Here is a 23,700-nt window from a genome sequence, read left to right on the forward strand (position 1 = left end):
ACAGGAATCTGCAGTCAGTACGTTCATTTCTCCTGAGCACATTCCTAACCCCACTGCTCTCTGCCTCAGCAGAGAATGACTCAGTTGGTTAAATGGACCGTGACTCCATTTTCATTGGTATTTTTCGGTGCTCTATGATAGTTTGCAAATGATTTGAAAAGAAATGAATATATACATTTTTTTAAATGGAAAATGGAGATGAGGAATATAAAATACTTTCAATTGCTCTCGCAGGAGCTGCATGGAAGGATTGTCCATGGTTTGAAGGTATACTGTGTTGTCATGGAGTCAGCAATCAAAATGCCCATTTTGGCAGCAGAGGCAGTGCCAAAGTCTGGCTGTTGAACCATGTCAGGCCCCTGTGACTGGGAAATCCTGTCCCTAAAGCAATTTCAGGGCAATTTCACACATATCTCTTTCTGCTGGAATTGCTGGGCTGTGGGTATTCATAAAACTGTAACTGCTCTTTGTCACACAAGTGACCCATCCAGACGTAGACACGGAGTTATCAACCCACAAGGTACTGATCTCGAGTCACTGGCAATTGATCTGAAGGAAACTGCTGTGAGAAATTCTGGGCAAAGATTATATCCCGAGGATACAAAGCCCAGGACCAGGCCATTCGGTCCACACAGTTCTTGCCACTGCTTATGTTCCAGTTGAGATCTCCTCCTCCTATTTTCTCTCATCTAATTCTCTCTTTGGAACACTCATTTCCCTGAGATACTTCCTGATATTTTCCTCAACAACTTCCAACATCGGAGTGAGTTCCACATTCTCACCGCTCTCTGGGTGAAGACTTCTCCATTTCCTGTTGTTGTTGAGGATGACTTTATATCAACGACCTCTAGTTCTGCTCTTCCCTTTATAAACTTTCAACACCTCTGTTTGATCCAGTGTATGGAATTTTGTTCAAACACTCTGGCCTCTTTGTTCTCACAAAGAAAGAAAGGGCAATTTAACGGATAGTCAACAATGTATCAGTGATTCAAAAGTTTATTTAACTTTCCATGGAAGTTTGCTGATGACACCACAATTGGAGGTGCAGTGGGCAGTGAAGAAGGTTACCTCAGATTACAACAGGATCTTGATCAGATGGGCCAATGGGCTGAGAAGTGGCAGATGGAGTTTAATCTAGATAAATGTGAGGTGAGGCATTTTGGGAGAGCAAAACTTAGCTGGTAAGGTCCTGTGGAGTGTTGCTGAACAAAAAAACCTTGGAGTACAGGTTTATAGCTCATTGAAAGTAGAGTCACAGGTAGATAGGATAGTTAAGGAGGTGTTTGGTATGCTTTCCTTTATTGGTCAGAGAATTGAGTACAGGAGTTGGGAGGTCATGTTGCGGCTGTACAGGACATTGGTTAGGCCACTTTTGGAATATTGTGTGCAATTTTGGTCTCCTTCCTATTGGAAAGATGTTGTGAAACTTGAAACAGTTCAGAAAAGACCTACAAAGATGTTGCCAGGGTTGAAGGATTTGAGCTACAGGGAGAGGTTGAATAGGCTGGGACTGTTTTCCCTGGAGCGTCAAAGGCTGAGGGATGACCTTAGAGAGGTTTATAAAATCATGAGGGGCATGGATAGGGTAAATAGACAAAGTCTTTTCCCTGGGGTGGGGGAGTCCAGAACTAGAGGGCATAAGTTTAGGGTGAGAGGGGAAAGATATAAAGGAGACCTAAGGGGCAACTTTATCACACAGAGGTTGGTACATGTATGGAATGAGCTGCCAGTGGAAGTGGTGGAGGCTAGTATAATTGCAACATTTAACAGGCATTTAGATGGGTATGTGAATAGGAAGGGTTTGGAGGGATATGGGCTGGGTGCTGGCAGATGGGACTAGATTGGGTTGGGGAAGGGTCGGTTTCCGTGCTGTACATCTCTATGACTCTATGATTCTATGACCCCAGAGGAAGGCAGAGGGCTACGTGGATTGAACATAGAGTCACAGAGATATCATAGAAAATGGAAACAGACCCTTCGGTCCAAATTGTCCATGCCAACCAGATATCCTAAACTAATCCAATCCTCCCATTTGCCAGTACTTGGCCCATATCCCTCTAATCCCTTCCTATTCATACACACATCCAGATGCCTTTTAGTGGTACCAGCCTGTACCACTTCCTCTGGCAGTTCATTCCATACACGCACCATTCTCTGCGTGAAAAAGTTGCCCCTTTTATATCTTTCCCCTCTCACCTTAAGCCTAGACTCCCCTACCCTGGGAAAAAGACCATGAATTATTCATCCTATCCAAGCCCGTCAGGATTTTATAAACCTCTGTAAGGTCACCTTCAGCCTCTAATGCTCCAGGGAAAAAAGCCCCAGCCTGTTTAACCTCTGCCTAAGCTCAAACCTTCCAACCCTGGTAACATCCTCCTCAATGTTTTCTGCACCCTTTCAAGAGACCAGAATTGAATGCAGTTTTCTAAATGTGCCTAACCAATGTCCTGTACAGCTGCAACATTACCTGGCAACTCCTATATGTAACGCACTGACCAATAAAGGCGTATACTAAACACCACCTTCACTATCCTGTCTACCTGCAACTCCACTTTCAACGAACTACTAACCTGTACTCCAAGGTCTGTTTTTCGACAACATTCCCCAGTACATTACCAGGTCAGTTGCGCTCATGTGGTCAAAGATTGAGATGGGGACCACTGTAAGTGCTGGAGGAAAACCCAGCAGCAGGACCAATGTGGCAAAACCCCATTGACTGATGGAAAGTGGGATTTTACTGACATTTTTCATTTCTTTTTGCTCAATGACTGAGTAATGACCTCTCGCCCACTGAAAACTTTCGTAATAGAACCACAGAATTACTGTAGCCCATTCCCTCTGCACTGGCTCTCCATTTTCACTTAGTGCCCTTCTCCCCATAACCCATTTCAGAAAACAGTCTAACTCTCTTTAAAAGACTTCACTTGAACCTGTCTCCATCGTACTGCCAGCCAGTACATTCCAAACCTGAACCATTTGCTGCGCCATAATGTTTTCTCTCCTATCAGTTTCGCTTCTCTTGCCAATTGACCTTCAGTTTGCACTGTCTCATTCTCCAGGCTTCCACAAGTGGGACCATTATTCTCCGCATTTACTTGGACCAGATCCCTCGTGATTTTCAACACTTCAATCTGGTCGCCCCTCAGCCTTTTCCATTCCAACAAAAACAGTCTCAGCTTCTCTCATCTATCTTCCTAACTGAAATTTCTCACTCCAAATTAAAACTGCATTTTTAAAACTACCGGACTACAAATCAAATAAATATCCACCTCATTAGGAGGATTATCCCTCCCAGCTCTGGACATGTTGTGTTGTAGTGGTTTTGTTTATTGTTCCTTGAATTTTTCCAGCAGTTTTATTTTGAGCTTCAAGTTCAGTCACTTGATATTTTGGCAGGTTTTTGAAAAACTGTTGTTGGATTGGAGCACATGATTTTAACACGACGATTCTCTTGGCTGTGAGATTCCAGGAATGATTATCCAAGCTGGATTTTACAGTCAGGCCAACAGATTGAGTTTGAACTCCCGGTGTGAATATTGTGTTTGCTTTTATTTTGTTATTGAGAGCTGGATGGGAATGGAGAACATTGAAAGAATTCATAATCACTGAAGGGAGCTCAGAAACGATGTTACAACAGTGACTCCGTTACAATGTAGACTGCCTTGAATGTAAAATACACCACCACTACCTTGAAGGTGGTAAAGTATCCCAATGCAGGGGGTCCCCAATTAACAGACGTCCTATTTACGAATGCTCATAGTTACAAAGGGCTGTTTTATATTACCTTGTACTCTGTTCCAACATGTTTACAAATTTACTTGTGACTGGACTCAAGAACAGAACCTGTTTGCAACCCAGGGTCTGCCTGCACACTTCCCAGGGCTATAAATTAGACTATATTTGATGACAGCCAAGAATGGTGATGTCTGAACTGATGACCAGATGTTTGGTCAATGAAATTGTCTGGGATGTTGTATACTGTTATAAAATATTAATTGGGGCTAAACAATGCAAGTGGTTACCCAGAGTTTTCCAGTATATGGCAAGCAAAGACGCTTCCTTGCTCCAGTTCTCCAGTGGAAAGATCCTGATAGGTTGGGGTGCTTTTCTGTGATCACAATGTTTTTTTAAGAATGTTAAAGCCATTGAAGAAGTACAGCACAGAAAGAGGCCATTCGGCACATTGTGTCTGTGCCAGTCAAAAGTAAAAGTCTTCCATTCTAATCCTACCTTCCAGCACCTTGTCCCGTGGCCTTTCATGTTACAGAACACCAGGAATGGACAGGTTCTTGTTAAATGCGTGAACGTTTTCACCTCACCCACCAAACTGGGCAGGAAATATTCCGGAAACCCGCTTCCCTCTGTGTGAAAGAAGTTTTCCTCATGCCTTATTGAATCCTTCTACCAATCAACTTCAGTCTAAGCCCTTTGGTAATTAATCTCTCTGTCAGGAAAAGCAAGTCTTTCCTGTCTGTTCTATCCACACACCCTCATTATTTTGAGTCACCTCCTTTAGCTTCCTAGATTTTGAGGAAAACAATCTGCACCTATCCCATCTCTTCTCATAATTGTCACTTACAAGGAGAAAGTGAGGTCTGCAGATGCTGGAGATCAGAGCTGAACATGTGTTGCTGGAAAAGCGCAGCAGGTCAGGCAGCATCCAAGGAACAGGAGATTCGACATTTCGGGCATAAGCCCTTCTTCAGGAATGAGGAAAGAATCATTTACAAGACCTGACAACATTTATGTCAGTCTCAATATCCTCTATACTCTCTCTCGGTGTTGATGTCCTTCGTGTAATGTGACTAGAACTGTACCCAAACCTCCAGCTGAGGCCTAACCAGTTTCAGTGTTACATTTCTGTAAGGTATCCCCTACTTGGTCTTATGAAGGAAAGCATCCCAAATTCTTTACACCTTATCGAACTGGCCTGTCACCTTCAGGGACCTTTTGGACATTTTATTTCTGCTACTCCTCTCAATACCCTCTCATTTATTGTGAATTCCCTTGCTTTATTTATCTCTCCAAATGCATAACATCTCATATTTCTGGATTGAATTCTGTCTGACATTTTCTATCTGTTCTATTGCTAGCATCTTGCAGTTGGCAGCTATCTCTTCACTATCCGCTATCACTCCAGCCAATTTTAGTGTCATCTGTACATTTCCCAATCGTTTTTCTCATATTTACGTCCAAATCTTGCACAGCAAAGGACTCAGTACTGAGCCCCATGGAACACACTGGGAACCATCAAGAATCTATCCATTGACACTTACTCTTTCTCCTGTTGCTAAGCCAGTTTTGGGGTTAATCCCCTGTATCCCGTGTGCTTTAATTTTTCCAAATAATCTGCCACATGGGAACTTGTCACATTCCTTCCTAAAGCCCATGTCCACGTCCACTACAGTACCCTCACCAATCATTCTTTTTAGTTCCTCAAAAACATCTCTTAGTAAGACAATGGCCCTGCCTTTCCAAAACCATGCTGACTATATCTGATTAACCTGTGCCTTTCTGTGTCAGTTTATCCTGACTTTCAGAACTGATTCCAATAACTTCCCTACCACCAAAGTCAGGCTGACCAACTTATAAGTATTTGGCCAATCTCTTGTGCATTTTTAAAAACAATGATACACGATCACAGACTTCCAGAACTCTGGTACTTGACCTGGATTGATTGAGAATTGGAAAATGATACTGAGTATCTGTTATAACCCCCTGCCTTTCAAGAGCAGAAATCCATCTGGCCCTGGTGATATGTCAAGGAGGTCTATTCTCTGTATTTTCTCTTGCATTATGCTTTTGATGGAAATATAATTCTGCTTGCTCAGCATTTTTTAGTCAGTCTGTACACATAAGCCTGAGCAATAACCTTCAAATACAACACGAACTAATTGAGTGTCTTCTGTGTGTTGCTGATAAGGATCCCAAGTGAATTGTTTTTGATAGTTTCAGTCCAGTGCCTCGGGTGCCTGCCATGGAGATTTAATCTCCTTTACACAGCCTCCAAAGCTGCTGAGATGGCACCTGTTCCAATGGTGCAGCAAAGGGCCCTATGCTGAGGTTCGATGTGCTGTGCATTAATAGAGTAGAATTGCTGGAGGTTTTACTCTGTGCTGCCTGGTCTTCACCTGACCCGGGAGTGTGTGGCACCCATCATGAAATGCAGGAACACTTCTCATCTTTTTTTATTACACCAGTGAATTCTCCAGTAAATTTGGATCTAAATAGTACATACAATTATCAGGACATTATGGTAACATTAAATTATAAGGAAATTATTTCTCTCTCTCTCTCTCTCTCTTCTCTCTTTTTCTGTCAAGAAATCATCCACATTTGTGTTGTTTGGAGTCTATTGATTTGATTTTGATTCTATTGTTGCATGTACTCATGTACAGGAGTACAGTGAAAAGTGTATAATGTTGCCACACAAGGCGCTATCTTAGGTATAAATACCTAGGTTTAGAATCTTAAGAAAAAAGTGGAAAGAAAGAAAAAAGTTATAAGTGTTTCTGAGTCAGTGAACACACTGATCTATCATTAATAGACATTGGTGTATATCATACATGAGATTGCAGTGAGTCACAGAGACAGAAAGATCCCGTGTTCTATCCCTGGGGTTTGTGTTGAGTTAGATGATCTTGGCTAAACCTGAAGAGAGCCTCAGTCTCAGTATCTTCTTGGGGCGTGGTTTAAGAACGGCAGAAATCCATCAGTATTTCTGCTCCCAAATGGCATCCGGCCTTCACCTTGGAAACGTACAAACTAAGTGGCCAGGATTGGGGCAGGTGATGCTGACTGTGATTTTGTAGACTGGGGGGACATGCATTTATTCACTGGCTTTCACAGCCTCAGCATTTCCAAAGTAACTTTGGAAATATGGTTGCTTGAGCATAATGATGGCAGCCACAGTTCCACACAGCAAGCTGGGATAGGAAACTTGGTGCTCTGTATAGCCGAAGGAGAGGTACTAGCAAGGGCCTGGTAGAGAGCTCTCTTCCTTCCCTTTGAAGATGTGTTGTGGTAGCGTTTATGTTCATTAGAGGGGAACATGTTTTACCTCACCCCCATGCCCAGACATGTAAATCATTACCTAAGCACTGCTGTGAGTGTTGGCTGGGATTTTGGAAATTCTGTTTCCTGCTGATTTGCTCTTGAGATATGGTGTTGCTGGTGAGGCCAGTATTTACTGTCCATCACTCAGTGATGTGGTGAACTACACTTTCCTGAGTAATGCCAGGTGGGGTAGGGGATTTGGAGGTAGATGCACAATGCCCTCAGGGAGGGAATTCCAGGATTTTGACCCAGTGACACTGAAGAAAAGGTAATATATTGCCCAAGTTAGGATAGTGAGTGGTTTGGAGGGGAAATCACAGGCGTGTGGGGGGTGGTGGTGTTCCCTTGTATCTGCTGTCCTTGTCCTTCTAGATCATAGAATCCCTGTAGTGTGGGAGCAGGCCATTTGGCCCATCAAGTCCACACCGACCTACCGAAGAGCATCCCACCCTGACCCACCCACTTACCCTACCCCTACATGTCCCACAGCTGACCCACCAGCCTGCACGTCCTTGAACATTTTGGGCAATCCATCTGACCTGCACATCTTTGGACTGTGGGAGGAAATTGGAGCACCCGGAGGGAACCCACGCAGACACGGAGAGAATGTGCAAACTCCACACAGACAGTTGTCCGAGGCAGGACTCGATCCCGAGGGAGGAATCAAATCCAGGTCCCTGGTGCTGTGAGGCAGTAGGGCTAACCACTGAGCCATTATGCCAACCTCATGGATGTGGGTTTGGAGGGTGCTGTCAGGAGGAAGCTTGGGGAATTCTCGCAGTGGGTCATACTGAGTGGGACCCAAACCTTCTGACTTGGGGTGTGTTGTCTGTTGAGCCACAGCAGAGCGGGCAGTACCAAGTGGTAGTGGGCATGGGCTGAAAATGTGTTACTGGAAAAATGCAGCAGGTCAGGCAGCCTCCAAGGAACAGGAGATTCGACGTTTTGGGCATAAGCCCCTCTTCAGGAATGATTCCTGAAGAAGGGCTTATGCCCGAAACGTCAAATCTCCTGTTCCTTGGATGATGCTGCCTGACCTGCTGTTCTTTTCCAGCAACACATTTTCAGCTCTGATCTCCAGCATCTGCCGACCTCACTTTCTCCTCGAAGGTAGTGGGCATGAGCAACTAACTGCAGGGACTCTAAGCTTCCCGTTGAGATCAGCGCATTCCAGGGTGGGAATAGCAAAGACAGGGAGGGAATTAAGTAAAATCTACTTGGAAGCTGGCAATAAATAGTTGGTTTGAGTGCAGCTGCCCGGTTTAGATGTTCATTGTGGCTATGCGGGGTGTATTTTGCATGAAGCACTGTGATTGCTGCTGTGTAGTAGTTCATCTCCGCCTAGATTAGACAGCCAGCTGTTTAGTGAGGGAGGAAGAGATTTCAAATAAAAATAAAAAATAATAAAAACAGTAATATTAAAGGAATAACTAACTGGGTGTACATGTGGGCTTAAATGCATCGCTTTGCTCGCGTCATTAACCTGCACATAAGGAAAGGGCCAATCAGATAAATTAAATGCGCGGGGGGGTGGGGGGGTGTTGGAAATGCTGTTAGTGTCTGCAGGGTTTGCAGGACCTTAATTGATCTTTTAATGGTGCAGATGAAGCTTTCAATTCCGTGGCTTATTTCATTGAATTAGCAGACTGTGCTGAATGATTTATGCAGTGGCTGTTGGATGAGGATCCCAGGGAATCTCAGCAGCACCTAGTTTCTGTAACTCAGCGAGTGAGCGTGCAATGAGATTAACTGATGAAGCAATGCGCAGTGAACAATGCAGCTCCCCGGGTAATTCAATCCTTTTTAACTATTTGCATATTGATGTGAAGCACATCAGGAAGGCGGGGGGTGGAACTGTTTCCTCACAGGGCCCTGGGCGGGATGTTGTGTGTGTGTGCGTGCTGGATGCAACATCTGAGAGAGTATGAAAAAGCCCATGTTTATCTGGAGAGAGTGAGGGCTGAGATATCACGGGTCTGGTCTGGAACGCTCAGCAACAGTTCTCTCAGCTCAGTACCACTTCAGTTGAAAATGTGTTGCTGGTTAAAGCACAGCAGGTCAGGCAGCATCCAAGGAATAGGAAATTCGACGTTTCGGGCATAAGCCCTTCATCAGTACCACTTCACCCTGCTCCCTTTTGACTCAGTATGTCACCTGGTGAATAGACACAGGTTTAGGAAGTTGCAGCAAAAATAAACCCCTCTGCTCCTGCATCAGGAGAATTGCAGAGGAATTCGGATGTGTGGTTCCGCACGTGTTTCCTTGCTGTTTGCTGCCTTTCCTTATCTCTGAACACGTGAGAGGATAGAGAAATGAAACTGTCATGACCTGGAAACTGCTTTGTGGCCCATGCCCAGCTCTTTTTCACTGACAGCGTTTCATTGCTGTGTATACCCACCCAGGCGCTGTGCTGCTCATCCCTGACCATGGGAATCCGAGGAGCTATTTGACTGCAGGGTGCATCTTGGAAACAACATGCCTCCTATTTGGCAGGTCTGCACATGTGGACACCAACTACGTAACTCCAGGTCCACTGGCTGCTTTGGCCTACCCATCTCTTTCTCTTGCAGGCTGAGAACACTAGGTACACATTCAGGGACTGACAGACAGGTTAAGTCTGCCCTCTGTAGCACACACCAGGGTTACCTTCTCCTGATGGTTTCATTGGATGTGAGAGTTGCTGGCAAGGCCAGGATTTATTCAACATTCCTGATGTATACAGTCATACAGAACAAATACGGAGCCAGGTTGTAAGTTTGCTCGCTGAGCTGGTAGGTTTGTTCTCAGATGTTTTGACACCATCCTCAGTAACATCATCAGTGAGCCTCTGGTGAAGCGCTGGTGTTCTGTCCCCCTTTCTATTTGTGTCTCTTGGTCTGTTACAGGCTTTGAAGAGGTATGAGCTGAGCGATACACTGAAGTATTCCCAGTCACTGACCCACTTTCATACTCCCGGTATTTATATGGCTGATCCATTCCAGTTTCTGGTCAATGGTAAACCTCAGAAAGTTGATAGTGGGGGATTAAATAACGGTAATATTATTAAACCTCATAGGGGAGTGGTTAGATTCTCTTGTTAGATTTTTAAAATTCACTCCTAGCACTTAGTTTTGCTGGCTGGGGCCTGCATTTATTGCCCCCGTCCCTAGTTGCCCCTTGAGAAGATGGGGGTTAGCTGCCTTCTTGAACCACTGGAGTCCATGTGCTGTAGGTAGATCCACAATGCCCCGAGGGAGGGAAATTCCAGGATTCTTCAGTGTTGTTGGGTCACAATCCTGGAATTCCCTCCCTAAGGACACTGTGGGTTGACCCACTGCAGATGGACTGCAGTATTTCAAGAAGGCAGCTCACCCCCACCTTCTCAAGGGGCAACTAGGGACAGGTAATAAATGTTAGCCCAGTCAGCAATATACACATCTCTGAATAAATTGAAGAAATACATTTTTAATTATTTGGTTGATTGTGAGGGGGATTGCCCTGTTACTGGAAAATATTCAGGAGCATCCCATGAACATGAAGTGAGATCAAATTTCTAGAATTTCAGAACTTAGAGGAACATTTCATTATAATTCATCAATCTTTTGAAAAGTAAATGTATGATTTTGAAATTATTATGAATCTTCACTTTGAGGTTTCTAGGCCTTGGCTTCTGTCTCTTCTATGACATCAAAATACCCCAAGGACTGAATTTCCATAGCACCTTTGACAAATATTTCAAACAAATGAGGAACAGTTGTAGTCATGTTGTCATTGACATAATGTAGGAAATGTGGCAGCCAATTGACACAGAGCAAATATCCACAAACCGTAATGTGATAAAGACTGACCATCTGTTTCCTCCCTCTGATGTTTCTTGAGGGATCAGGGCACTGGGGATGATATCCCTGCTGTACTTCAAAATATTGGTAGACAATTAGAGGCTGGAAGAACACAGTAAGCCAGGAGGTGGAGAAGGGCTTATGCTCGAAACGTCGAATTCTCTATTCCTGAGATGCTGCCTGGCCTGCTGTGCTTTGACCAGCAACACGTTTGCAGCTGTGATCTCCAGCATCTGCAGACCTCATTTTTTACCAGGAGGTGGAGAAGTCAACGTTTCGAGGATAACCCTTCTTCAAGACTTCTGAGTCTCCACTGACCCTCCGACAGTGCCCATTCCCTTGGCACTGACCCTCTGACAGTGCCCACTCCCTCAGTTTCAACAGTCCCTCAGCACTGGCCCTCCAACAGTGCGGCACTCCTTCAGCACTGACTCTCCGACAGTGCCCACTCCATCAGCATTGACCCTCCGACAGTGAGGCCCTTCCTCGGTGCTGACCCTCCGACAGTGCGGCACTCCCTCGGCACTGATCTTCGACAGGAAAGTCTGTGTTGAATCCCATTCTAGGCACCCCCAATAAATGGAGAGCAGACAGCAGACCAACCACCACAGTGCCCACCCCCAGCTCTGTGTACAATCTGGGAGCCAATGAACCATCTCCTACCATTTTGAAAAAGCCCCTGATTGGCTGATATAAAGATGTTTGATGTAACGTTGCAAACTGTTGATTGATTGATAGCTAGTCAGTGTCTTGTGTTGGGAGGGACAGTGAAGGTAGTGACTGTGGTGGAGAATCCTATGCGGGCTCTGTTTGAGGAACCTTTCTATTGCATCTCTGCAGGTGGACTTTGACAGGAGAAATAGTGGGAGAGTTCCCGTCATAGCTTAGATCTTGCAGAATTAAAACCAAACAATGGCTGAGACTGTGTAGACACCCAGGGAGTCTCTGAACATATTATGGGATATTAAAAGGTCATTGGTTTCTGCATATGTCAGTGTTCAATACCAGTTAGAAGTCATTAATTTTCAATGCTGTTTTTCTAAATATGTATTTATTGGTCTTTTTGTCCTATCGCCCATTCACCTTTGACCAAAGTGTGAGCAAGACGTGTTTGTTAGCTGTGATGGTGCTACTCTGAAATCATAATCATACAGCACAGAAACAGACTCATCAGTCCAACTCATCCACACCAAGCAGGTACCCCAATCTCACCAAGTCCCATTTGTCAGCACGTGCTGCAAAACACTGCCCTATCCCTCAAAACCCATCCAGATGCTTTTTAAATGCAATTGTACCAGCCTCCACCATTTCCTCTGGCAGCTCATTCCATACACGTACCACCCTCTGCGTGAAAAAGTTGACCCTTGGATTCCTTTTAAATCTTTCTCCTCTCACCTTAAACCTTGGCCCTCTAGTTTTGGACCCCTCTACCCTGGGGAAAAGACTTTGTCTGTTTATCCTATCCATGCCCCTCATAATTTTATAAACCTCTATAAGATCACTCCTCATTTCTGACACACCAGTGAAAACAGACCCAGCCTATTCATCCACTCCCTATAGCTCAAACCCTCAGTCCCGGCATCACCCTTGTTAATCTTTACTGTACCCTCTCAGTTTTAGCATCATCCCTCCTCTCAAAGGGTGACCAGGATTGTACTCACTATTCCAAAAGTGGCCTCACCAGTGTCTTGTACAGCTGCAACATGACCTCCCAACTCCTAAATTCAATCCTTTGACCAATGAAGACAAGTGCCTTCTTCAATACCTTGTCTATCTGTGACTCCACTTTCAAAGAACCATGCACCTGCTCCCCTAGGGCTCTGACACATTCCTGAAGGCCCTAGCATTTACTGGAGAAGTCCTACCCTAATTTGCCTTAATAAAATGCAACACCTTACATTTATCTAAATTAAACTCCATCTGCCACTTCTCAGCCTATTGGCCCATCTGATCAAGATCCTGTTGTAATCTGAGGTAACCTTCTTCGCTGTCCACTACACCTTCAATTTTGGTGTCATCTGCAAACTTACTAACCGTATCTCCTATGTTTGCATCCAAATCATTTATATTAATGACGAAGAAAACAGTGGACCCAGCACTGATCCTTGTGGCACACTGCTGGTCTCAGGCCTCCAGTCTGAAAAACATCCCACCTCACCACCATCGCCTCCTGCCTTCTCACTAATTTCCATCCAGTTGGCTAGCTCTCCCAGATCTTATATGATTAAACCTTACTAATCTGGCTAACCATTGGAATTTTTTTGAACGTCTCACCGAAGTCCGTACAGGCAACGTCTGACGCTCTGCCCTCCTCAATCTTCATTGTCACCTCTTCAAAAAAAAACTCAGTCAAAATAGTGAGACATGATTTCCCATGCATAAAGCCATACTTACTATCCATAATCAGTCCTTGCCTTTCCAAATGCATGTAAACACTGTTCCTCAGAATCCTGCCAACAAACTGTCCATCATCGATATCAGGTCTATCTTTCCTTGACTTTTCCTTACCATCTTTCTTAAATAGTTGGCACCTTATTAGCCAACCTCCAGTCTTCTGGGACCTCAGCTGTGGCTATTGATGATACAAATATCTCAGCAAGGGGCCCAGAAATCACCTCCCAAGTTTCCCACAGAGTTTTTGGAAACACCCAATCAGGTCCTGGGGATTTATCTATCTTTCTGCATTTTCAGACCTCAGCACCTCCCTCTTCTATAATATGAAGTTAAAAATCTCTCAACACCAGGTTATAGTCCAACAGGTTTATTTGGAAGCACGCTAGCTTTCAGAGCGACGCTCCTTCATCAGGTGATCACCTGATGAAGGAGGGTCGCTCTGAAAGCTAGTGCTTCCAAATAAACCTGTTGGACTATAACCTGGTGTTGTGTGATTTTTAACTTTGTACACCCCAGTCCAACACCGGCATCTCCAAATCATTCTATAATATGTATATTGTTATGTATTTCCCAAAGTTCTCTAGCATCCATGTCCTTCTCCAAGGGAAATACTAATGTGAAATACTCACTTAGTATCTCCCCCATCTCCTGCGATTCCACACATAGGCTGCCTTGCTGACCTTTTAGGGCCCTTATTCTCTCCCTAGTTGCTCTTTTACCCTTCATGTATTTAAAGAATCTGTTTTGAATTAAGGAGAATTCAATTTGCCATAGCTATATCATGTCCCCCTTTTTGCCCTCTTAAGTATACTCCTACTGCCCTCATCATCATCTAGGGTTTTACTCGATCCCTGCTGTTGAAACCTGACACTTGCCTCCTTTTTTCTTGACCAGAGCCTCCATTTCTCTAGTCATCCAGCATTCCCTACACCTCTCTGCCTTTCCTTCACACTGACAGAGCGTACTGTCTCTGACCTCTCTTTTTATCTCATTTTTAAAGGCCTCCTACTTTCCAACTATCCCTTTACCTGTGAACAGCCTCTCCCAATCAACTTTTGCAAGTTCCTGTCTAATACCCTAAAAATTGGCCTTATTCCAATTTATACATTTAACTCTTTTTAATCAGTTCTTTCCTTTTCCATCACTATTTTAAAACTAATAGAATTATTGTCGCTTGCCCTGAAGTGCTCCCCCACTAACACCTCAGTCACCTGCCCTGGCGTATTTTCCAACAGAAGGTCAAATATTGCTCCTTCTGTAGTCGGCAGGTCCACATATTCAATAAGAACATTTTCTTGTACACACTTAACAAATTCCTCCCCATCCAAGCCCTGAACAATGACAGTCCCAGTCAATGTTTGGAAAGTGAAAATCCCCTACCATTACAACCCTATTTTTCTCACAGATATCTGTGATCTCCTTACAACATTTTACTTCTGAATTTCCTGCTGGCTATTAGTGTTGAGGGGTTAATATAATCCCAATAAGGTGATCATCCCTTCCTTTTTAAGTTCAACCCATATAAGTTCACTGGACGATCTCCCAAGTGTATCCCCCCCTAAGTACAGCTGTAATGTTAACCCTAATCTCCCTCCTCTCTCACCCTCCTTTCTATCCTTTCCTATAGCATCTATACACTGGAACATTAAACTGTCGATCCTGTCCATTCCTGAGCCATGTCTCTAATTGCTATGATGTTCCAGTCCTATGTTCCCAACCATGTCCTGAGTTTATCTGCCTTACCTGTCAGACCTCTTGCATTGAAGTAAATGAAGTTTAATTTATCAGACCTACCTGGTTCTCTGCCAAGCTCTTGTCTGCCCTGATTATTTACTTTGTCCCCTTTATCTCCTGTACCAGCCTCAGCCTTTCCCTTTTCTCATTATCACTTTGCTGTCTCTCCCCCCCCATCCCCTTTACTAGTTTAAAGCCTCCTGAGTAGTTCTAGCAAATCACCCTGCAATAATATTGGTCCCCATCCAATGCAGATAGAACTTGTCCCTATTATACAGGCCATTTTTACACCCAAAGAGATTCCATTGATCCAAAAATGTGAATCTTTGCCCCTTGCATCAGCCCCTCAGCCACGCAGTCACCTGCTCTATCTCCCTATTCCTGCTTACACTAGCACGTTGCACCAAGATGGAGAGTGCCTTGGAGGGAGAGCTTGCACAGGATGGTGTTCCCTTGTATCTGCTGCACCAGCAGTAGTTCAGATATTTCTACCCTTGAGCACCTACTTTCTAATCTCCTGCCTAGTTTCTTATGTTTGCCTTGTTGGGGGAGGGGGCAGGAGGAGGAGGCGAAGATGATCATTTGACCCTTCCTATTCCTTCACATAAATTCACCAAGGCTCCTCAGACAGCACCTTCCAAACCCATGACCACTTCCATCGGAAGAGCAAGGACAGCAGATACATGGGAACACCGCAAGTTCCCCTCCAAGCCACTCACCATCCTGACTTGGAAATATATTGCTGTTCCTTCACTGTCACTGGGTCAAAATGCTGGAACTCCCTCTTTAACAGCATTGTGAGTAAATACATTTAAGCAGTTCAAGAAAGCAGCTCTTATGGGACAGTGAGGTATGGGCAATAAATGTTGCCCCATCCAGCCTCCCCCAAATCCCATAACTGAATTAAAGAAGTCTTCTCGTCTTCCCCTGTTTGCACCCCTTATGGGTCCTCTCTTGTAGACCGACTCTGACCTGATTACAGTGATTTAAACATCTCCAAATCTCCTTTACTTCCTGAAAAAGTTGGGTTAAATAGCTGTTAGCATTGAATGTGTCACCGTCAAACCCGGCCTTCAGTACCTCCCTCTCCCTGTCCCACCTTTTCCCCCTTCTCCCTTGTCCTCCATTCTTAGAACCTCGTTCTTCATTTTTGTCTGTCTCCATCCAATGCAGGAAGTATCCCTCTTATTGATGAGGAATTACTAATGCATTGGCAGAGGGGTTTGTTGAGAAAAGCCAGCCAGGAGTTTCTTCTGTTGTTTCTCTCTTGACCACGCACACCCCTTCATCAGCCACCAAGTCCTGGACTGGCCCTTGAACCTGGACCTTCTGGCTGAGAGGCAGGGAGGCAACACACTGCAGCACAGGGCCTCCAGAACTTCATTAACATTCGTAAATTTGTAAGCCCTATTCCCCTCCCCTGCCCAGTAACTCTCGCCTCGATATGGCCCCAATTCCCAATTCCCCATCCCGTCTCCTTCAAACCCAAAAGTCATTCAATTGGTTGATTGAACCTCCCATCTGACCCACCCAAACAAATAAAAACTGAAAGAGTTTGGATGCTGTAAATCAGAAACAAAAGCAGAAGTTTCGATTAGATTACTTACAGTGTGGAAACAGACCCTCCGAAGAGCAACCCACCCAGACCCATTCACCTACATTTACTCCTTCACCTAACACTACGGGCAATTTAGCATGGCCAATTCACCTAACCTGCACAGTTTTGGACTGTGGGAGGAAACCAGAGCACCCGGAGGAAACCCACACAGACACGGGGAGAATGTGCAAACTCCACACACAGTTGTCCGAGATGGGAATTGAACCCAGGTCTCTGGCGCTCTGAGGCTGCAATGCTAACCACTATACCACCGTGCCACCCATATTGATGGAAAAGCTCAGCAGGTCCTGAGAAAGGACCATCCGACCCGAAATGTTAACTCTGATTTCTCTGCACAGACTCGCTGAGCTTTTCCAGCATCTTCTGTTTTTGCATTCAAAACAATTACTGATTTCTGGGGGTTAAAATTTGACTCTGACTTCCAAAGGCAACATTTAGGTTAAGAGTGTTAGCTCTGCTAAGACTGTTAATCTACAACATTGTGAAACGGGAGCAAACTATTGATTTTTCTGCCTCTGTTCTCTTATACAGTAGTGCAATGTGGAGATATCGCAACAGTTGCAGCCCAGGACCTGCCAAGTATTATGAAGCAGGGTTATTTGGAGAAAAAACGAAGAGGTACAGTATATTTTTTAAAAAATCTTTCTCTTTAGCATTTTCTCCTCATGACCTTTTCTGGAATTTTGGAAATGCAACATTTTTTTTTCCCCTTCCTGGTGAATGTACTGAATAGTCAAATGAAGAAGGAGTTGGTTTTTACAGCTTTACCCCTAGGACCTGTTTATATTCAGCGGAAAGCAACGGGGGGAATGTTTCATTCTCGGGATGCCTGTGCAATGTCTGAAGAGCAATGAGTTTAGACAGTCAGTTCTCTCAGTGCCAAGATCCCCACAGTTCAGCAGCTAATGAGCTGTTCTGAGTACAGTGTACGGCAGAGAATGAGAGAGTGTAATTCTGGCCATTACATCTAATCCTTGCTACATCAGAATATTAATATTAATGAGGTTGAGCCTGTTGATGTAACCTGGCATTTAGCCAGCCTGCAGCAGACTCCTCTCCGTTTATAGGCATGTGCTGCGGACTCTGAGGGAAATAGGCTTTCCTGCAGTCTGTACAATGACCTGATGATGAAGGAGCAGCGTTCTGAAAGCTGGTGCTTCCAATTAAACCTGTTGGACTATAACCTGGCGTTGTATGATTTTTAACTTTGCAATGAGGGTTAGCATTTGTTTAGCACCTGAAAACTGTCCCAAGGCACTTAATGGAAGCATAATGAGGAAGGCAAAAACTTGGCAGATGCCATATGTCGTGGGAAATTGGGAGGTTAGCAGGAAGAGTTGAGGAGCTGAAGATTATTTAAATGGAGAAAGACTGCAGAAAGCCACAGTATGCAGGGGAGTCCTTGTGCATGAATCACAGAAGCTAGCATTCAGCGCGTAGTAGGGAAGGCAAATGGGATGTTGGCTTTCATTTCAAAGAGAATTGAATATAAAAAAAGGAGGTCTTGCCAAAATATACAAAGCACAAGTCAAATCGCAATTAGAACACTGTGGACAGTTTTGGGCATCTGATCTAAAGAAAGATGTCCACAAATTGAAGACAGTCCAGGCAAGGTTCTCTAGACTGAACCTGGGTCTGGAGGGACTGTCTTATGAAGAGGGGTTGAGTAGTTTGGTTCGTTCTCATTAGAATACAGAAGAATGGGAGGCAACTTTATTGAAAGGTACAAGATTCTTTGAGGACTTTCCAGGGTAAATACAGAACAGTTGTTTTCCATTGTGGGAGGGTCTAGGACCAGAGGGCATACTCTCAGGATAAGGAGTGGGGGGGGGGAGTGGTTGCACATGTAAGACAGAGCTGAGGAAGGATTTCTTCTCTTGGAGGGAGTGAATCTTTACCGCCAAGGGCTGGAGAGGCTGGATCATTCAGTACTTTCAAGGTTGTGATAGACTGCTGTTTAATCAGTGAGGGGATCAAGAGTTATGGGGAAAAAGGCTGGGAAGTGAAGTTGAGGATGATCAGATCAGCCATGACCTCTTTGGCCAACAGAGCGGACTGGCTGGGCTGCTGGGTGGAGTCTGTGCTCGATGATTCTCGAGTCTAGGAATGGCTGAATCCTGTTCTTGTGTCCCAAATGGTTTTAAGGTGGAGGTGTTCAAACCAAAGGAGGCAGTGTTCAGAAAAGCTAAAACCTTTCTCAGTGATAAGGAGGAGGGGGTGGGGGGAGGAGGGGATGGTGGTGTGAGGACAGGGATGGATTTAAAGGAAGTGAAAGGAATTGGTTAGATTCCAAATATGGAATCCAGAGTTTGAAGCAATGATAGCTAATTGTGCAGCCAATAGGGTTGGAGTTACACAGCGATCCCAAGTTTGGAGCCTGGAGGTGGGCTGCTCATGTTAGTGCGGAGGAGGAGATACAGATGGGGACGGGCGAAGGCATGAAACAGGAAGATGAGCATTTAATGTATTCAGGGACCTGCAGGTAATGTCAGTCAATGAGCTATGGGGCGATGGGCTGGATTTAAATTTACTCTTCACTCATTTAAATATATATTGTCTTGTCCCTCTGACCTGACTTATGTGGAAATAATATTCTGTATTCATCTTATCTGTATATCATTTATTCTTTTGTATACCTTGGAAAGATTCTTTTTAACTTCCTTCTTTCTCAGCACAGAATTTAATCTTCTCTAATCTTTCCTCATAACTCATCCCCTGTGCACTTGCAATCATTCTTGTTCCTTTCCTGTTGATTATCATCACTGCATTTGTGTACTCTTTCAGAGTGTTGTAACCAGAATTAGGTGCGTTACTTCATATATAATCTGTGCTGTCACCAACTTTTCCCAACTCACTTAACCCTGAGAGGTAGGTAGCTACAGCCACAATGGAGACTAATCTGGGGAAAACAAAATTTATCACACTTCAATTATAATTAGGCATCCATGTGGTACCTCACTTAAAATTCCGGTCTTTTATAGTAAGAATATCAAGCTGGAATGAGTTTACAAGGCTGCTCCCAAGACCAAGAGCTTATGCCTGCTGGGAGAGACTGGAACTCCGTTTATATATAAGAAATGGAAAACTGAGAAGTGATCTGATTGAGATCTCTACAAATTAAGATGGGGCTTAATAGAAAGAGGAAATTTATCCTTGTCAGGGAAATGAAAACGAGGGGCCCTCCTAAATATCCAGCTGGGGATTCCGATTCCTGGACAAGTAGATAAGGTGATTTTTATTTTAAATGTTCACTCATGCATTCAGTGGGGGGTGTCCCGGCTAGGCCAGTGTTTAGTGCCTGTCCTTAATTGCCCAGAGGGCAGTTAAGAGTCAGCCATGTTGTTGTGGGTCTGGAGTCACATGTAGGGCAGACCGGGCAAGGATGGCATTAGTGAACCAGATGGCTTTTTTTCTGACAATTGACAATGGATTCATGGTCATAATTAGACTGTTAAGTGATCAAGGAAGTGGAGCAGAATTATTATTACAAAGTGCAGCATTTTTTTGTCCGTTGGTATTATGGTCACCAACCCTCTAAGATTACCTTGGAATCTCCAAGAATGAAGGCTGATTTCCTGAAAACTGCTTGCACCAGATCTTCAGGAGGAAAAGCATCAACAAATCAATGAAAAATAGGGTGTTTTTTTGGTAATTTACTTTCAAACAGTTTTTTGTGACTTCCAAAAGTATTGGCCATAGAGAAGTTAAGCTGACTTGACCAACAGTCAGACACGGTCCAATTGGATGACCTTGAGGCATGTGGAGGTGAGGTACGACAGGATGGATCTATTAGACAGCCAATGGCAGGAGGATGTGGTTGGTTGGTGGGTGGGGGTGGCAGAGTCTTTGGAGATCCTGCAAAGACACAAATTACAAACTCTCTGTGGGGAAAGGTGTGGCGGTTAACCCAGGGAGCTGAGAGTGTGTTGCTGGAAAAGCACAGCAGGTCAGGCAGCAACCTAGGAGCAGGCAAATCGATTTTCCTGCTCCTCAGATGCTGTCTGACCTGCTGTGCTTTTCCATTAACACACTCTCAACTCTGATCTCCAGCATCTGCAGACGTCACTGTCTTCCAAAACTGGGAGCTCCCCATCTGACAAAAACAAACCTCCAGAATGATGAAAATGTGACTTTACTGCAGCCGTCTCACATTCAAAATGTAAGCATCAACCAGCCACATCAATGGGTTTGATTTATCTGGATGATCTTGGAGATAATAGAGATCAGTAATCAATGTCTACGATGTAAGGCTGAGAACAGCACTCTCAGTTAATTAGTGCGATCTGGTATTTGCTGCAAAAGGTTTTCTCTTTTGCAGTCAGGATTTCAGAAGGTTTCACTGTCACTTTGAAAGACAGTCTCATCTGCCAGTATTTCCACAGAGGCCTCGTTTTTCCGTAGTGTCTTATATTGTTTCTTTGTGATCTACACAGTCCATTACACAGGAAGACGGTGATTGAATGTTGTCTTCATTACCCAGGGGAGCACTGCCAGTCTCCGCCTCACACAGCAGGGCAGCAGCCTTCCTTAAAGCTAATTCCGATCAAAATTCTCAGGATCTGGAAATAGCTGGAAACCTGAGCCAACCTGTATCTTTCCTTTTCCAAATTCCCTCAATCCTTTATTGGTGAGTGAGCACTGAAACCAGTGGAAAGCCCAGGGAAATTATAGCAATCTTTAAAATTGTGCTCAAATCAAGTGGTTAATGTTCCCATTTCTGCTTCATGCTATTGGAGGGGCATTCAAATTGGTTTCGGTGGAAAATTGAGTTCAATTCAGTTTAATAATGACTAAATTATTATTATAATTTAATACCTTTGTGCCCATTTAAGATGGGGTTTAGCTTCTAGCATTAGGTTTTTGAGTGGTAAGGTTATTTTGTTTAAACTGTGAATTTTGTGGCTTCCTTTTTTCTCATGAACACTGAGCTTTTTCGATTCGAAACAAAATTGAACCATTACCCCCTCTGACTAAAATCCTTTTTCATGATGTCAGCTGAAGAATAAATGTTAGCAAGGGTGGGGCAGAGGGAAGCTTTAAATTTGTGAAGTAATGCCCTGGAACCATTCACTTCAACCCAAGGGGCAGATGAGATATCCCCATCTAAATATATTTTACTGAATTAATTCCCCTCCCAGCCATTTCCCTCCAGGAGGGACTGATTCCAGATTGCCAGCAGAGGAGCATCACAAAAAAAGCTTAAATCAGAATCAAAGAGAGATTTCCTCATCTGAGTGTGTATTCTTCATTCTGACTGTGACGGTACATGTCTCCAAACTGTTGAGCAAATGTCCTTTTGAGCTCCTCACTGCTGCCTGTGAGCCTGGAGACTTATCTATTCACATTCTCTCCCAGCCAGCGTTACACCTCCACCCAGCGGAACAAGAGCTCCTCCAAAGCTGTGGTGCCTGTTTCCTCACGTGAACCCAATTCAGTTGGGAGGCTCCGTGCTGGCGATCTGACCCAGTACCACAGCAGTCGCAGAGAAAATCTTCTGGCCCATGTTCAGTCCCTCCATGATGTGGAGATGCAGGTATTGGACTGGGGGTGGACAAGGTCAGAAGTCACATGGCACCACATTGCAGTCCAGTTGTTTATTTTAAATCACAAGCTTTAGGAACGGCACTCTTTCTTCATCAGGCAAAAGAGCAGTGCTCTGAAAGCTTGTGATTCCAAATAAACAATTGGATGATAACCTGGTGTCGTGTGACTTCTGAATCAGTCCCTCCATGGCTTTGCCTGACTCTGTCTCTGGAACTGCCTCCAATCCTCGCTACCTCCCCAGATCTCCTCAGTACTCCAATCCACCTTCTGTACCACCCCCTCCCACCCATTTTTAATCATTCTACTATTGAATTGAATTGAATTTATTGTCACGTGTACTTTGTCTTGAGTGCAATCATGCAGATCACAGAGTTAAGTAGCATAGATAAGTAAATAATAGGTAAACAGCAGCAAAACAAAAACACAGGTACAGGCGAGCGCTAAGCGTTTGTGAGTCCATTCAGTATTGTAACAACACTAGGGTAGAAGCAGTTTTGAAACCGGCTGGTGCGTGTGCTCAGGCTTCTGTACCTTCTCCCCGATGGTAGGGGTTGTAGAAAAACATTGCCAGGGTGGGGTGGATCTTTGAGAATGCTGGCAGCCTTTCCTTGACAGCGGGTCCAGTAGATGAATTCTATAGATGGGAGGTTGGCCTTTGTGATTGTCCAGGCCGAGTTTACACTCTCTGTAACCGTCTGTGATCTTGAATGATACAGTTGCCATACCAGGTAGTGATACATCCAGACAGAATGCTCTCGATGGCACACCTATAAAAGTTGGTAAGGGTATTCACCATCATGGCAAATTTCATCAGCTGCCTGAGGAAGAAGAGATGTGGTTGGGCCTTTGTAACCAGTACATCCACATGAAGAGTCCAAGCAAGCTTGTTGTGGATGACCACTCCCAGGGGCTTGACACTCTCTACTCATTCCCCCTCTCTGCTGTTAATGTGATGGGGGGTATGAGTAACATCCCACTGAAAGTCCTTGGTTTTGCTGGCATTCAGAGCTTGGTTGTTCTCAGTGCACCATTTTTCCAGGGCTTCCACCTCCTGTCTGTAGTCTGTTTCATCACCTTCTGAGAATATGGTGGTGTCATCAGCGAACTTGTAAAAGGCGTTAGTCTGGTATTTGGCGGCACAGTGAGTACAGTAGGGGGCTGAGTATGCACCCCTGGGGGGCTCCAGTGTTGAGTGTTAGTGAGGATGAAATATTGTCCCCAGTCTTCACTGATGTGGCCTGTGGGTCAGGAGGCTTAGTCTGAGGTCACTAACTTTAGTAATCAGTCTCAAGGGGATAATAGTGTTGATTACAGTTCAGCCTTCAATGAGTAGGATTCTTCCATAGCCTCTTATTGGATGCTGTCCCTTTTGGAGTCCCCTCCCTAAACCTGTTAATAAATGTTTCATAATGCTCCTATATAGCACCGGAAAGTGTTTTATTGTCATGAACAGGCCATATGAAAGTTGACATTGTGGAATTATATCATAATCAAACAATGATAATATCCTGCAAATGCTGGAAATCTGAAACAGAC

The 23,700-nt window shown here is 44.4% G+C and overlaps 1 protein-coding gene across 1 annotated transcript in view; it reads left to right on the forward strand.

Annotated features, from left to right (window-relative positions):
* Positions 1 to 23,700, forward strand: part of LOC132830871 (src kinase-associated phosphoprotein 1-like) — a 369,860-nt gene that overhangs the window by 210,713 nt on the left and 135,447 nt on the right. The window contains exon 5 of the mRNA XM_060848771.1: positions 17,152 to 17,238. Within this exon, the coding sequence (XP_060704754.1) occupies positions 17,152 to 17,238 (87 nt within the window). The remainder of the gene's footprint in view (positions 1 to 17,151; positions 17,239 to 23,700) is intronic.

Source organism: Hemiscyllium ocellatum, chromosome 32 (assembly GCF_020745735.1).
Source record: "Hemiscyllium ocellatum isolate sHemOce1 chromosome 32, sHemOce1.pat.X.cur, whole genome shotgun sequence".
In the NCBI taxonomy this organism is placed as follows: Eukaryota; Metazoa; Chordata; class Chondrichthyes; order Orectolobiformes; family Hemiscylliidae; genus Hemiscyllium; species Hemiscyllium ocellatum.